This window comes from Rhamphochromis sp. 'chilingali' (assembly GCF_963969265.1).
Source record: "Rhamphochromis sp. 'chilingali' genome assembly, chromosome: 3".
Classification (NCBI taxonomy): domain Eukaryota; kingdom Metazoa; phylum Chordata; class Actinopteri; order Cichliformes; family Cichlidae; genus Rhamphochromis; species Rhamphochromis sp. 'chilingali'.
In genome coordinates, this window is record NC_137931.1 from 12,303,231 (window position 1) to 12,319,790 (window position 16,560).

Below are 16,560 nucleotides of genomic sequence, written 5' to 3' on the forward strand. Positions count from 1 at the left end.
GGCCTCCTGTCCCACTTTGTTCTGCTTTGTTCACCTTAATGATATAATTGGGAAACCTCTTGCAGTCGCCGCATACTGTACAGGCAGGGGGTACTGGAGCGTAAAACAAAAACACGTCCCGTGTGGATTGCGCGCCATCCTCAGTGACACATTTGTCAGAAAGATTATAATAGAGTTCAGTTAAGAGGAAAAATAGCTGCTACTCTGTGACTAATGTTGAGGTATGCATGAGCGGCTAAAGCAGAAAACAAGTAAAACGAGTCATTTCATCTAAACGTATGTTTGTGTGCACTTAGTTTATCCTTCATTCAGCTCATTAACCTCATTGTAGTCACATCACCGCTGTGCTGTTATTATTTGTCATCACGCAAAGAGTGGAACTACCCAGAGGGATTTGATTTAATCTGGGACAGATAGCTAAAAAAATAATTATGTTTTGTGTGTTGTTGGTTTTTATGCCTGATTTAATTAATCTGGCTGCTCTTTCAGGGCACAGAGAGGTGTCGTCACAGCGGTTGAAGTGATAACGCCATGTCTCGGATGACTGTGAATACCCAATAACAAATAAAACATTAAAAAAAACTGTCGTTATGTTAATTGAGGATTTAAAATGAGTGGAAGGTGACTGATGAACATCATCAAATCATGCTAATGCTCTCATTTGTTTATAATAAAAATGTGTTTGCCTTAAGGTCAGTTCAGAAGAAAACAAAACTGAAGCAACCTCAGTTTTTTTTTTTCTTTTGGTGGGGGAACAACCAAGCCCTCTGACCACCAGGTGGCAGTATTGTCACTTGTGTGCTAAGGGAGAGTTGCTGGATTTGCAAGTGATGAGAGTACACCACCATTTTACTGTTATGTGATTAATTTCCTGGCAATTTCACCTACTGATAGCACTGATTAAAAAACAATAAATATCTCAAACAATGTGTGTTTTCAGGTCCCTTCTATTCTGTATCTCTCCCTTTATGATAGATAGCTGAGTAAAAGATGTGATGCACCCCATGTTACACTATAAGTGACTTACTGTGTTATATATGTTTTGTCTTAGATTGACCATATCAGCAGAATGCCCCATGCAGCTGGAGGATTTTCCCATGGATGCCCACGCCTGCCCTCTCAAATTTGGCAGCTGTGAGTAAAAAAACAAAAACAAAAAAGCCCTCCTGTGAATGTCGATCCCTATATTTATTTTCCTGTCTGCTAATCCCAGCTACTATGATACACAGTGGAGATTTTCCAGTCCAATGCAGCGTTTTATGCTAAAGTTTAATCTCAATTTAAAAAAACAAAAAGAGGCTCTGTTTATTTTGGGGATAATTAATTCACTCATTATCGAGATTATCAAGATTGCTGAGTTTGCAATCCACGATTTTCTTTTCTTAAAGCAAGACTGTAAGACTTTTATTGAGCACAAGACTTTGGCATTTTCCATTATACCATACTTGTCACTTTTGTCTGCAAAGTTTTTTGTCTGCAAAAATAAACTAAATGCAAAACTTTTAGATGTATTAAGTATTATCTTTAGGTGCAATGTAGAGCTAAATGCTGAACTTCCACAGTACATGGAAAGTAAGTTTTGGCATACTAGACATCTTAGCAAAGAACCAGTTGTATCTTGACTTTTTTATACTTTCTTGAGAATGGTAAATGGCCTGTATTTGTATAGCGCTTTACTTAGTCCCTAAGGACCCCAAAGCGCTTTACACTACATTCAGTCATTCACCCATTCACACACACTACACACACAAGCTACATTGTAGCCACAGCTGCCCTGGGGCACACTGACAGAGGCGCCCTAATAAATAATTTGTTTCCATTTCTTTAGTTTAATCAATAGAAAATGCAAAAGGTAACACAGTTTGATGTATAAAAGACCATTTTTGATTCAATAAGGTGATTCCTAAAAGACTATAAAGCAAAAATGTGGTATATCTCAGCATGGTGTGCAATGTGTCCTTAACACATTTGAGGAAACTGGACAAATGGAGGAACAAGAAAAACTGGAAGGAAAAGTCAGCAGCATACAAACAGTTTTGTAGAGTCACGAATCCCTAATTTAATATGTTTGCTTCAAGTTGTTGTCCGTATGTACAGAGGTGTTCAGGATTAAGCTACAATAGTCAGTGTCTACAGCCATCTGTAAAACATACTGGTGCCTCTGTCATAGTTTGGGGCTGCAGTGAGGCAGTAAAAGCGTACCGAGATAGAAAATCACTCAGTGGAACACTAGCAGTCATTGATTGGCCTCCTCAGAGTCCGCACCTGAGCATTGTGGAAGCATTGCAGGATCAATTGACAGAAAATGTAACATAAGGCAACTAACATCTTAAGATGAGCTTTGAATGTCCCTCAAGAAGCCTGGAGAGCTATTCTTAAGGATGTCCTCAAAGACATTAGAAGAAGACGTTCTTAAGAAAGCTCAGGATATGTTTAAAAATAATAATGGTCTCTCCAAATATTGACTTTGATATATATCTATATATTCGTATCAATATTGAACCGTTCGATACAGTGCTTTCAGTTCGGTACGCATATGTATCGAACAATACAAAATTTTTAATTTATTTTATCAACTTTTCTTCTGACGATGCTGTCTGTACTGAGCGCTCAGTGGATCTGCGCTCGACAGTGCAGCCTTGGCAGAGTAGTCGAATGCAGATTCACTGAGCGCAGGGCAAGCTAGCGAGACAGACCAAATTCATGGGCTGCATCCTCCTGAGGCCGCATTTGTAGACCGATTACATCACAGCGACGTGCCGAAGGCTGTCCAAATTCGTAGGCTGTGTCCCAATTCAGGGTCTGCACGCTTGAAGTCCGCATTTTAAGTGCGGTTACGTCACCGCCACGTGACGACGGCTGTCTCAATTCGAAGTGTACTTCAAATGCATACTCCAAATGCGCCGTCGATTCCCCCAAATATCAAGCGTGGTCCAGTGCACGCTTCGTGGTCCCTTATATCCCACAATTCATAGCGCGGCGGTGGGTGTGGATAATTAATACGGCAAAAAAATACGGCAGAAGGGAGCGGCCGAAGAATGAACTGTCAAAAGTAATTACTGAATATGATGTCACTTATTTATGTGCGAATGTTTAATAATGAAGACATTGCAAAACATTGCTGTTGGCCACATGTCGGCAAAGTTGTGTGACATTAGTGATGCTTGTACTTTCAGCCTTAACTTTGTTTTAAAGCCCCCCCCTCTCTCTCTCTCTACATATATATATATATATATATATCCATCCATCCATCCATTTGCTTCCGCTTATCCTTTTCAGGGTCGCGGGGGGCGCTGGAGCCTATCCCAGCTGTCATAGGGCGAAAGGCGGGGTACACCCTGGACAGGTCGCCAGTCTGTCGCAGGGCTAACACGCAGGGACAGACAACCATTCACACTCACATTCACACCTAGTGACAATTTGGATTAATCAATTAACCTATCCCCACAAGCTGCATGTCTTTGGACGGTGGGAGGAAGCCGGAGTACCCGGAGAGAACCCACGCAAACACGGGGAGAACATGCAAACTCCACACAGAAAGACCCCGGCCTGGTGTTGGAATTGAACTCAGGACCTTCTTGCTGTGCGGCAACAGTGCTAACCATATATATATATATATATATATATATATATATATATATATATATATATATATATATATATATATATATATATATATATATATATAAAAAATAATAATCTGACAATACTATAATATTGGCCATATTATATTTACATTACCACAGTGAGATGATTTTAGTCTCATGAATAACATCAGCTAATTGTTATTTACTAACTAATCTTAAATGACTGTTCAGTACAGAAATGAAGCCCAACAATCATGTTTTACAGTCCTGTGGTCTCAGCCTCAGATACTCAACTAATCAAAGTGATGTCATGACAAAAATGAATGACCAACAAAACATTTTTCTTCTTCATTTATGTCACATCTCCTTTCTCCTTCATGTATGTCACGTTTCTCGCAGTTAGTATCATGGTTGCTAGGCAACCTGAACAGCGCGACGAAGGCTAGACCGTTCCCTTTCACAAGCCTCTCACTTCCGCACTTCTCGTACGCACCGTATGTAGTACGCGTAGTGCGCGTACTTCAAGCGTGCAGACCCTGAATTGGGAAACAGCCGTAGACTCCTTCGAATGCAGCCGACAAATGCTTCCTCCTTTTCCCCGAATTTGAAGGATGGGTCAGGTGTGTCCTTTGTGGCCTACCATATCCCAGAATTCATAGCGCGGCCCAGCCAAACTCCAGTTTCCAACAATGGTGGCCACTAAGAAGTTGTAAAATTACTCTTACTAATCTTTCTGGGTCACAAAATAAACTTTTAACATATTTTCAGGTGAGAAAGTACCTGTGTAAACATGAAATATGTGCTCGGTTTATCGAGATATCGCATATTTGCAAAAGTGCTTCGACGTTTTCGGAGACGTCTGCTACCCACCAGCTCAATAGCTAGTCGGGAGCTCGAGGGTCACTGAAGCCACCGAGAACGGCACAACTCCCGGCACATCATTTACAGATCACCGCAGACTTTCGCTACTCAGGTTAAACGTAATATATAAACCACTTAGACAACCTAAAAATGTTATTGTTTGGCTTTTTCGGTGTTTTGTTTGTTCGTGAGTGAATCGGTTTGGCTGAGATTAAAGTTATTAGATTAGATTAGATAAAATAAAACTTTATTAATCCCTCGGGTGGTTTTCACACAGCTGAATAATTGTCAAACAGAAAACTGATTAAACAGAAGTATGAGACAGTCGAGAATTTACGCCAGTGTCCTGTTATATTTTAGATAGCAAGGAGCAGTTTATTAAACTCCACCAAGACAGCGGTGACGCTAATCAGAAGGTGACGCTAATCAGAAGGCTAGACCGTCCATTTTCCCCAGCTGTTTACTTCCGGCCTACCCTGAGGACCCGGCCTTTGCGGTACGTGGGCCGGGTCCTCAGGAGGATGCAGCCCATGAATTTGGACACGACCAGAAGTTAAGCTCTCCTTGCAACATGGCAAATTGAACCTCCCCCACCCTCATTCAGATCTGGCGTTTGGAGCTATTTTTGTTTTCATGTGACGTATGACCCTGATGGTAAGCGCGTCATGGACAAAAGTAAAACAGTATGTTGGATGTGCCACGCAATGCTCAATTACATGGGTGGGAACTAGTGTGTTAGCGCAGTTTGCTCGTTAACGTGTTGACCGTCCAGCCCCACGCACGGGGCGAACCGCGGTAGCTCGTTAACGGAGATTTGCCGTGTTGTGGTGTTAACGTCATTTCAACGAGATTAACGCTGACAGCACTAGTGGGAACACAACGAATATGACTGCACATTTACTCCGACAGCATCCTAGTGCAAAGACAAGTGGAAGCAGACAAAAACAACAAACACGCATGCTACAAACTTTACCCGAGTCATTTAGACAGCCGTTAGCACATGATTCTCCTTATGGGGACCTGATATGTTTAATGTGCTGCTGAGAATATAGCCCAGAAGAAGCGGATAGTATAGCTTTTGTTTTGGAAAGAGCCATTTCTCTGTAATAAACTCTCTTTTCCAAAGATGAAATTACAAAATTACTTTGTTGTTTCAGCAACATTAAATTTAAAAACTGTACTTTTGAGTTGAAATATATATTTATAATTTTAATAAATGACAAATTAAAAAGGCATGAACATTTATTTTTGTATCGAAAAAATATCGAACCGTGACACCAAAGTATCAAACTGAACCGAACCGTGAATTTTGTGTATCGTTGCACCCCTAATATATATATATGTGTGTGTGTGTGTGTGTAAAGAAATGAGGGATGGCTCTAGACATACATTTGCACTGCACCCTATATGCAGTGTTGGGACTAACGCGTTATTAAGTAACGCGTTACAGTAACTACGTTATTATTGTGGTAACGAGCACGGTAACTAGTTATTATGCCAAAATCAGGAACGCGTTACTCGTTACTGGGATTTAGATAGGGTCGTTACTCGTTACTTCGTGTGGTGGCATCGCGGAGTTTCCACAGATTCAGTAACATTAGCAAGTGGTGGAGGCAGCAGATGGATGAAGGAAAAGGGACGCAGAAGGAAAAGAGACCCGAGGCGGCCGCTGGTCCAAGTGTGAACTGAACTTCAGGTAAGAAGTTCTGACCTGCAGTCTCTCTGGGTCAGATATGAACCAAGTTTAGGTGGAGTTTATTTTCGTTATGCTGACTTTTTCCGTACTGCGTGCTAGCTAGCATGACGGAGTTTCTATACAGCTGGGTGGGTGCTATGAAGTTAATGATGTTGAACCTTATTTTGTTCATAAGTTATTAGAGTTGCCAACCGTCCTGTCTGGTATTCAGAGAAAATATTACGCGTTTCTTATTGAGGTGAAAAGGAACAGTTTGTCCCGTAATTCAGCTACAATGAAAAAGGCACAAAGCTGGAGTTATTCTGTGTCTTTGCTGCACAGCTGCCTCTTCTTCTTTCATTCTCCCCCCTCCCTCTCCCGTTTCTACTTCAATCATGAAACTGATCAATGATCAGCTGATCGGCTCTCTTGTTTGTTTATCGCCCACTTTGCGCCGAAAGAGGAAACCAGCGGATGTCGCGCTAAACAACAGCAGCACGTTTAAGCTTGATCAGCTGTTGTTAGAATTTATTTAATATTAATTTCTAGTATCAGCTGATGTTTGCTGGAGCCACAGCTGCAAAAAAGCTGCTGGTCATGATATGGTTTGGTTATCTGGTGAGAGGGAAACATGAAGATGAAACCAGGAGATGTCCTTACTGGATCATCAGAGCTGAACAGGTGATGGAGAAACAGGTTTACCTTTTAGGTGACATGAATGAGTTGAAGGGAAGTTATGAACTGTTTCTGAGAGACAAATAACACCAGGATCCTTTTTTAGGTAGCTGACAGCTGGTAACTGTGCAGGTGCGGATCTAGCAAAGTGTGGCCAAGGGGGCATGTAGGGCATTAACAGGGAATGGGGGGCACAAAGAAATACTTTTCTTTCTTATTCTCATTTAAAATATCTAGCTTTTAAAAAATAATTATCTGAATCTTACAACAAACGATTGATAGATTGATAGATATATACCATCAGAACAGTGAACATCACTGTCACAACAGTGTTTGTTTTCATTCAAAGGCTTTATGATTTTTCCTATAATGGTGGGCCAGTTTCTAGTCAAAATGCCCGGGCCAATTTTCTTTCCCAGTCCAGCCCTGTATGCAGCTCATCTGCAGTCTGGTGTTACCTACATCTTCCTATTCAGAAGGCAGAATTTCTGAGTTCTGAGTACAATCGAAAGCACCACGACTGCAGTTTTTGTTTTGGATGTAAAAGGCGCACATGACTCTGTGACGTAGGCTAGAATCATGGCAGCAGTCAATGACGGTCCAGGCGTGGGATTTCTCTCGTGGAAATATGCACGTTATCATATCCTTTCTATTGGTAGGTGGCACAGTGCACTTGTGGCAAGTAAGCAAGCTAGAAGACTGGCAAAGTTATGGAAGAAACACATTAACAAGAGAATTCTGAGTAAAACCAAAGTTACTTTTCCTAGTAACTAGTTACTTTGAAAGTAACAAGTAACTTGAAGTAACTGAGTTACTTTTGAGACAAGTAACTAGTAATGTAACTAAGTTACTTTTTTAAAGTAACTTACCCAACACTGCCTATATGTAATTATTATTTAGCTATAATAAGCTAAATGCTATACTACAGCTGTTTAGCAGTTTGTTAGAACATCAAATCAAGAAAACTCAAAGTCAGTGAAAAGACTCAAGCATATCAGTTACATAGCTGAAGACCTACTAAAGATGTACCTAAACTTTATGTTTTAGCTTTCTGAGTCTATATTTATGGCTCTGTATCGACTATTAAAAACTTCAGAAGGGAAGAGATTACCGAAGTCCTCCTACGCTTAATTAGGTTAATGACTGGAAGGGTTGTCCCCAATGCCCTCTTAACTTGACGCCTTGTCTGTGTGCCCTCCCAGCAAGGACGCATATAGAAACTTGAGTGGCCCTGTGGGTATTTAAAGACAGAGCTGGCCAAATGCCACACCTAAGGAGCCTGTTGTACTAAAGGGATGAGACTCCTGGATTTTCAGTGAGATGCAGCCCGCCCACATTCACCACGTAAAAGAAGCACAACGGATTGCAATCCAATTATGGAAGCTGCTGGGCTTTCCCATGGCAAAATCTAACCTCTCCCCCTGGACTACCCCACAGGTAAACGGTGTCAGTGTGCAATAACAACAGGCAAAGGTGCTCTTTCATCGTTCCATGTCATTATAACTACACAATGCATTGCTAGATCTAAAAAAAGAAAGTTTCTGATGTTTCCTGTTTTTACCATCACATTCATTTTAATGAGCTAATCATCAACGAACCAATGTTCTCTCGGTTTGTTTTCAGTTGCAGCTACCAGAAGCTTTAGTTAAAGCCATCACCAGCTCGCAAACTAGCTTTCACTTGATCTTGTCATCTTGCTGTCTGGTTTTATCTGTAACAGAGTGCAGTAGGTGGATATTAGATATCTCAGTAACCTAAAGCTTTACATTTGCTTGTCGTAAAAAGTCTAGATTTCAACTGAGTCATTTTTACCTGATAAAACCTGTAAGTATTTTGCTTTGTAAAGCAAATAGCAACAACTTCAATCACTATTTTCCAATTGGATTAATGCATGACAAGCATAGTCCTGGGTCATAGTCATGAAAGTCTTAAACCTATTTTCGATAGGCCTCTATATCCTCTCCCTTTGTAACATTGTAATGATTTGTCATGCTATTAAAGCATGGAGGTTTACTGTACACTAAGTCGTCCTGGGTAAAGGGTAACTAATCCCTTACTCTGACCTACTAATTTAGCTTCTGTACGGCCTTAAGCTCTACAGTTCTCAAGTATACACTAAGGATATACACTAAGAGGAGTAATACTAATCAGTAATCAGTGGGCTTATAGTCTATTTTTTTATGTAGTACTTCTCAATTCAGTTAAGTTCACCAGCACTATATGACTTCAAAACAGTTTAAACAAGTCTGCAGAATTATATACTGGAGACCATTAAAGACAATAGAGCTATAAAAAGATACATGATGAACTGACTAAAAAAACAAGACAGTTCTGACAGTCATATAGCATCTGCACCAAGGGCAACAGAGACAGAAGAACAATTGCCAAAGAAAACTACTTTCTGCAAAATTGCTGTGTGATTACCATAATTGACGGCTCTGTGATAGAAAAAAAGGCCAGTCATTTGGAACTTTGCAAAGCTGGTGTTTATGGATAGGCGGGTGTTTAGAAATTCCTCGTTCCATGAAACGGGGCATAAAAATGCAGATGATGATGTGAGGTGCACAAAACCTGAGCCCCAGAGCGGTGGGAAAAACAATCAAGCGTGGTCTAACGACTTAGCCTGCCTTCCCTTCAACCCACAATGATCCCACTGAATGGCAGTGAATCATTTTATGATTGTTCTCCTTCTTTGAGCCTTTATATATTCTAAGATATGAATCTCTGAATTATTTCTGTAATCCCACCAATCAGAGCTCAACTTCGCCTACTCTGTAATGACAGCCTGTTGAGCCAAAGTTTGACCCTGACCTCTAGACTGCCACCACCATTCATATGATGTTACTTGTCATTTACTCAAACACCTATAATTACACTTCGCAAGCAATATTTTGTAGTCACGACAGTTTCTGACTACATGTTGCTATACTTGTCTAGATATAGGCAGTAAAACAATTCCTTCCTTTTTGTTGGTGCCAGGTCTCACATAAGCCCATAGGGTGCAAATAAATCTCACACCAAATAAGGGGAGGCATCAAATTGGAAAAATCGACTAGGCTAAATATCAGCCTTGTTCCACATTTCAGCAATGTAAATCAGAGCACTCAAAGTAAAGTAAAGCATGCAGATCTCAGGATCCATGGGTGTGCTGCCAAACTGCATTTACACATTGGCGACTTAATTCATTATTCAATCAATTATGTTAGACATGGAAATAGGATCAGCCAGGTCCTAATGGCAAATCAAAGTCTTTTTTTATTGTTGCAACAAATACAAAGAGAGATGATTTACACGAGCAGTGATAATCTTATTAACCAATAATTTCCGGTATAGTTTTCATCAAGGACCTTTTTTCAGACCAAAACAAGGCAATAACTAACTAAAAACTAATGCACGAGAAAAAAAACCTATGATGAAAAGTACTGACCCTTTCATCAGCAAATAAACGAGATGAAAATATTCTGGAGAGATGAGATTCAAGTTGATGCTCAAGTTGGTCTGCCTCATATTAGAGGCCAGTTGTACTGCTCTATCAACAAGGAGCTGGTGCTTTTTGCCCTCTGTTTGTATTTCTAATGCCTTTCTGACTTGTGCTTATGTGTTGGCTCATGTGCCTACTCAGCTTGGTGGCTACAATGCCAGAGAGGAACGTTCATGTTTAGAAAAAGTAGGTAATTGGGTGGTCGTTTGATGGTGAAGGTCGTTCATGACTAGGATTGTTCTTTCCTGTCTACCTGTGCAACCTCTGTAGGGTCCAGGTATCATCTCATGCTACCAATAGAGAAAGCGACCCTAGTCAAATCAAAAACTAGTGAACAGTCAGAAAGAAGGAGGAGGGAAAAAATGCCAGTAGCCTCGAGCTGTAAAATCATTCCTGTTTGGGGGTTGTGTCATTGTTGCCGCTTTGGTGCACCAGTGGTTCATTTCATTAACACCAAAGCAATTTAAACTGATTAACACCCCCCCTCTCCTTCTTAACTGACCAGATCTTTATCCCCATAAGTTTAACTGACTTGATGCTATACTCTGACAGGATAGAGTTAACCTCAGTGCATGTCTACAATCATCTGTAAAACATGGTGGAGTCTCTTTCATGGTTTGGAGCTGTATTTCAGGCAGTGGTGTTGGGGATGTTTCCAAAATTGATGCAATTGCGAACAGAACAGTTCCATCAGATTTTGATCCACCATGCTATACCACCTGGAAAGCTTCTGTTTGGCAGCAGCTTCAGTTTTCAGCATGACAATGATCGCAAACACACTGTCAATGCAGTAACAGCATAATTGGATAGATGAACACACAATACAACACTATCAGGATGGATTGGCCTCCCCAGAAATCGTCATGACAGAGAACAGAAGAAAAGGCAGCAGAGAAGCCTGGAGAACTATTTCTGAAGACTACCTGAAGAAATTACAAGAAATCTTGTCCAAGGAACTTTAGGCTATATTGAAGAATAAAGGTGGTGATGTCAGCTGTGGACTTTCAAACTTGTTTAGACCTTATAAGCTGTATACTGTACATTTCAAGAAATTGCTGCACCTATTTCCCATTTCCTTAGCTAAATATGCAGAACAACGGGTTGCTCAAGGCTCTTGCATAGTATTGCTTATATACCTTATATGTACTGCAGGTGATAGCTGAAACAGTCAACGACAGCACAAATGGGCTAGCTGACAGTGAGAACCAATAGGTTAAACATCTAGCTAGCTAACTCCATAACAATTCAAGTATCTTTTTAAAACAACCATAAAGGAGCTCTTTATGAGACAGAAAGCCTACATGTATGATAACTCACCACGCCTGAGCTGCTAATATCTGCCTAGCCTGTGCATCCAGCTACAGAGAATTTTCAACTAGTTTTCACCAGAAATAAACTTAAGTGTTGCATGCTGGGGGAGCAGGCTGAGGGTCGCAGATGCCAACAGACTTAATAAACTGATCCGTAAGGCCAGCAATGTTGTGGGGATGGAGCTGGACTCCCTCAAGGTGGTGTCGGAGAGGCGGATGCTGTCCAAGATAAAGACAATGTTGGATAACACCTCCCACCCACTCCATGACATGCTGGTCAGTCACAGGAGCTCGTTCAGTGAGAGACTGAGATTACCGAAAAGCACCACTGAACGACACAGGAAATCATTCCTGCCTGTGGCCATCTCCCTGTACAACGCATCCACTTAACACACTGTTTGCTGCTACAACTACACATGTTTCTTTTCCAAATATTTATTTATAAGTGACTTATGTATGTATGTATGTATATATATGTATATATTGTACTATTCTTAGTTAGCGTATTGTCTGTCTTGTCTTAATGTTGGTTTAAAATGGAGCACTGTAACAAAAAATAATTTCCCCCAGGGATCAATAAAGTATTCTGATTCTGATTCTGATTCTGAAGTAACATAATTGATGGAATTAACATGCTCCTCAACCTTTAAATGCTCAGTTACTACAGTATGCGGCAAGTATTGCTTTTATTTGACGTGTATGCCCTACTGAATATTGATTTGTCAGTAACTTGTAAGGGAAAACACACTTTGCCTTTTGAAATTGTCTGCTTTTACTTTCTTTAATAATTCAGACAGCTGCACTTAGAGTGTGTGGAACTGCAGTAATTTATGACTCCGACTGAGCTGTAGCTGCTTTTGCTTCACCCATAAGGAAAGAGCAGCAAAGCGTTAAGCGTAAAGTGTTTAGAAGTTGGCAGAGGTGCACTGTGTTTCCTGCCAAAGTGTTTAGCTTTTCCTCTGCCTAATGAAATTCACCAGTAATCCCTTATCGCAATCTAACTACCCTCCAATTAAAGGTCTCGGCCTTTGGCCTGACCATGCCCAATTTTAAACACTACATACAGTCTGGAGCACTACCCATCTGCCAAGTGAACACCTAGAATGGAAATACTCAGGTCAAGATGTGATCTGCCGGCCTACTGTTACGCAAGAACAACCCAGGCTTTCAGTTGTGTTTGTGATAGTCAGCATAATAAGTTGTTTTAATGGAATTTCAGCTCTTCTTGTGTTGTATTAATAGATTTAATGTGCATAATTGTCTTTTTCATGCCTCCAGAAATCTCTTGATGAGGGAACAACACTTGGCTGCACCAATTTCACCGTGCACGCCTCTTTAAAAGTTGTTTATCACTGCCAAAGAACTAATCACTGTTTTCTGTCCCCAGTATGAAATATGCAGCCTTTGGAAAGCATCAAAAGTAAAGAATAAATGCAAAATGAAGGTGTCTAGTGTAATTGGGCCCTCCTCCCTCATTATTTTTCCTCTCTGCAGATAATTCCTCTCCCCGTCTCCCACCTTAAACTTTCTGCTTCTCAAATGCTTTCCATAGTATTCGCCAATCTTCTCCAAATCTTGACATGACCATGATTAAGTTTTTGTTTTCTCTCTTTTCCTTTCACCATTTTCTCCTCCTCAAAGTTGTTGTTAGTTTTTTTTGTTTTGTGGTTTTTTTTTTTTTTTTTTGGGGGGGGGGGGGGGGGGGGGTGTTAAAAGAGGGCCATGATAGATCAATGTTCAGCTATGCTGCAGTATTCAACATGAATCAGTGTAATAGCCAGAGATGTTACACGGTTTTCTCTCTGTTTTCATCACAAGTGTGATGCAACACATTTTGGTTAATCTGACTCCGTCTGGGTCCGGCTGCTGACAGGGAAGCTCACCCCTGACCCAGAAGTGTGGTTTAAACAAAAATAGACTAAAAAATCCCCCCCTCCAGCACACACGCACACACACACATTTTACAGACATACTAGACAAATTCTGCTCTTGGCCTCAAGCCTGCAGTCTAATCAAAAAGTGCTAGAGAGGCTCTGCATCAGCTCCACACACGGGGAGCTACACATAATGAGTGATGACAGGGTTGTAACTCACTCTAATATGTTAATAATCTACTCTGCTGTAAACAAACAGGGTTTCACTTCCACTTTGAATGTCATCATATTAAGAGCAAAACACTTAAATCAGAATAATCTTTCCTGTCTGTCTCTCAGATGCCTATCCTGTGTCAGAAGTCGTCTACACTTGGACTGAGGGAGCTAAAGAATCTGTGGTGGTGGCAGAGGATGGCTCCAGACTCAATCAGTATCATCTTGTTGGACAAAGTGCTAACACAGAGGATATACACACAAGCAGGGGTATGTGCTATTTTAATAACTCTGTAGTAATAATATTAACAGCAGTGTGCTTCTATTGCTAGTAGCAAAGTATTAAGAATGGATGGATTAGTGAAATAAGTTGTGGCAGAGATAAAAGTAATATACTTAATCCCAAATGATGGAATATTTTGTGATATTAGGGGAAAAAATAGAGATTAGGTAACACAGCAATATAAGAACTGGAGCCCCAGTAGACAGTTACTGTATAGGATACATAGTACAATAAAAACAAAAATAGGATGACTTAACTATTACCGTTGAACACAAATACAAGCTGTCAACTGGACAAACACTACACCACTCATTAATAAGGATAGAAATATTCAATAATTTTCTAATTATTAACACACACAACAAATCCAATACTGCTTACTTGATCATGCTACAAATTACAGGAGTTTTGTAAAGCTTAGTTTAACCAATAGTTTAGTTTAACTTAGTTTAGCCCATTTGTGTAGGCATGTAAGGATACTTACATATGTTGCTGGTGTTAATGCAGTTTAGCTACGCAACAAGCTAGCAGTTACTGTTTCTAACTCGAGTACTGGTTATTAGTGGAAGATTGTATTCATACAAACATAGTATTACAACATTGTCTACATGTCCACATTTAATATGGGAACTTTATTTCTTCATCATAACTGTGGTGATACAATGGCAAGCTAATGTTAGCTTCATCGCTTCAGCTAGCATCACAACAAAACTGTAAATATTCAGTGGCATCAAAACTGTACCTATGAACTAGGTTGTTTTGAACAACCTATAAAATTTATCTTTTGGCAGGAAAATGGAAAAATAAGTAGAGTGATTTACTGAAATATTAGCAAACATAAATGAAAATACAGAATAAGGCAAAAACAGAGTATACATAAAACAACAAGTTGAAAATGTCAAATATTTGGTATGAGCGCCTTTATTCTTCAACATAGCCTGAACTATTTTAAGCTAGCTTTCTTTATGTAGTCTTCAGGAATAGGTCTCTTGAAGAACATTCAAAGCTTATCTTTGGATGTTGGCTGTTTTTGGTTTGTTCTCTGTCATGACGCCACTCTGCTTAATGTTAAGATAGGGGCTCTGGGGAGGCCAATCCATCACCGATCATGTTCCATTGTGTGTTTATTAAAGCTGTTGCCAATCAGATGTTTTTTAAATGTATTGTTTGGTCGATGAAAATCTGACAATACTTTGCTGCGCTCATCATTCTATCATTGAGAAGATCCCCAATATCACTTGCTTGCTTTGGAGCAAGTGGCTGCTTTTTGTTCAGGCTTTTTTGTCCGGTGTGTTTTATCGATGACTGTAGGCACTTACACTTACACTATTATGTTGATTACACATAATAATGACAAGTTCAACTGAAACCTTTAAATTTGCTTGGATTCATCACAACATAAGACACGTTGAAATAATTTTGGGTCCAGTTTTTGTAAAGTTTGGCCCTTCTTTTCCTCAAAAATGGCTTGAGGCTATCCTTGACACTGGCAAACAGCAAATGGGCTAATTTCCATGTTGATTCTGTGAGGACATTAAGATGGTATTCATGTCCTGTTCATCTTCTTTTGTCCTACACTTGTCTAGTTTCCTTAAAACACAGTGTACGAGTGTACGAGTGTACGTGATGTAACATTTGGCATTTTCAAACACTTTGTGTTTGAAAAGCATCTTTTTACAAAGAGCCCAAACATACCATTTAAAATGAGTTCATTGATGACCCATCTGTTTCTATTTGTGTTAGTTGTTTTTTATTTATCGGGATTCACTCTTCGTCCATAAACCTCAACTACTGTACAAAAACAATTAAAACCATATGATGTTATAAACTACTTGTACCATCTGTTATTTAAGTAATAATTCTGAGTTAGCTCTTTTTTACAGGTGTAGAGACCTTTGTCAGCATATTTGTTTACCATCAGAGCAGATTTAATGAAACAGATGCAACTGAAATGCCGACGTTTAGCTTTAATTTAAGGATTCGGACAAAAATATTGCATCAGCTGTATTTATATACAAACTGCCCTATTTTCTGGAGCTAAAATATTATTGGGGAGTTGACTCTGGCTTATTTCTGTATTTTTTCACAAGTTAAGCAGGTTAAAGGTCCAGAGATGATTCCAAGTGTGGCATTTGCATTTGGAAGTTGTTTCTGTGAACTGAAGCAAAGGTTGAAGGACCTCTTAAGGCAAAGAGAATATTCTATCCTTAGACTGGAAAACAAACATATCTGAAAGGGAGCAGAAACTTGTCAAATCAGCAGTTCGGCTCTTGCTGAGAAAAAAAGAAAGCATTGGAGAGCTCGTCAACAGAAACAGGTCCTTAAATCCATAAAAGACAAAAGTGGTGGATGTTGGCAAGATCATTTCCACGGGAAAGACAAAAAAACCCCCACAGGATGCACCAAGTGTGGAAGTCACTGCATTGATTGCAAGATGCAAAACATTTATGTTTAGCTAGCCACGCTAGCTTGCTGGACAGATGAAAATACAGCAGAGCTGGGAAGAAACAAAAGGAAAAAAGATCTAAAATGACTCATAATCTGAATAAAGTAGAGACAATTTGATGCAGGGGTACACATAGCTTCCTATGACACTAGGTC

At 39.9% G+C, this 16,560-nt stretch overlaps 2 protein-coding genes across 2 annotated transcripts in view; one reads left to right on the forward strand and one right to left on the reverse strand.

Moving 5' to 3' along the window:
• LOC308393523 (gamma-aminobutyric acid receptor subunit beta-3-like) overlaps window positions 1–16,560 on the reverse strand; it is a 99,942-nt gene that overhangs the window by 77,403 nt on the left and 5,979 nt on the right. The gene's annotated exons all lie outside the window — the stretch shown is intronic.
• Window positions 1–16,560, forward strand: part of LOC308393525 (gamma-aminobutyric acid receptor subunit alpha-5-like) — a 51,489-nt gene that overhangs the window by 16,907 nt on the left and 18,022 nt on the right. Inside the window, exons 6-7 of the mRNA XM_080877348.1 lie at window positions 1,052–1,134; window positions 13,803–13,946. Coding sequence (XP_080733474.1) covers window positions 1,052–1,134; window positions 13,803–13,946 — 227 coding nt within the window. The remainder of the gene's footprint in view (window positions 1–1,051; window positions 1,135–13,802; window positions 13,947–16,560) is intronic.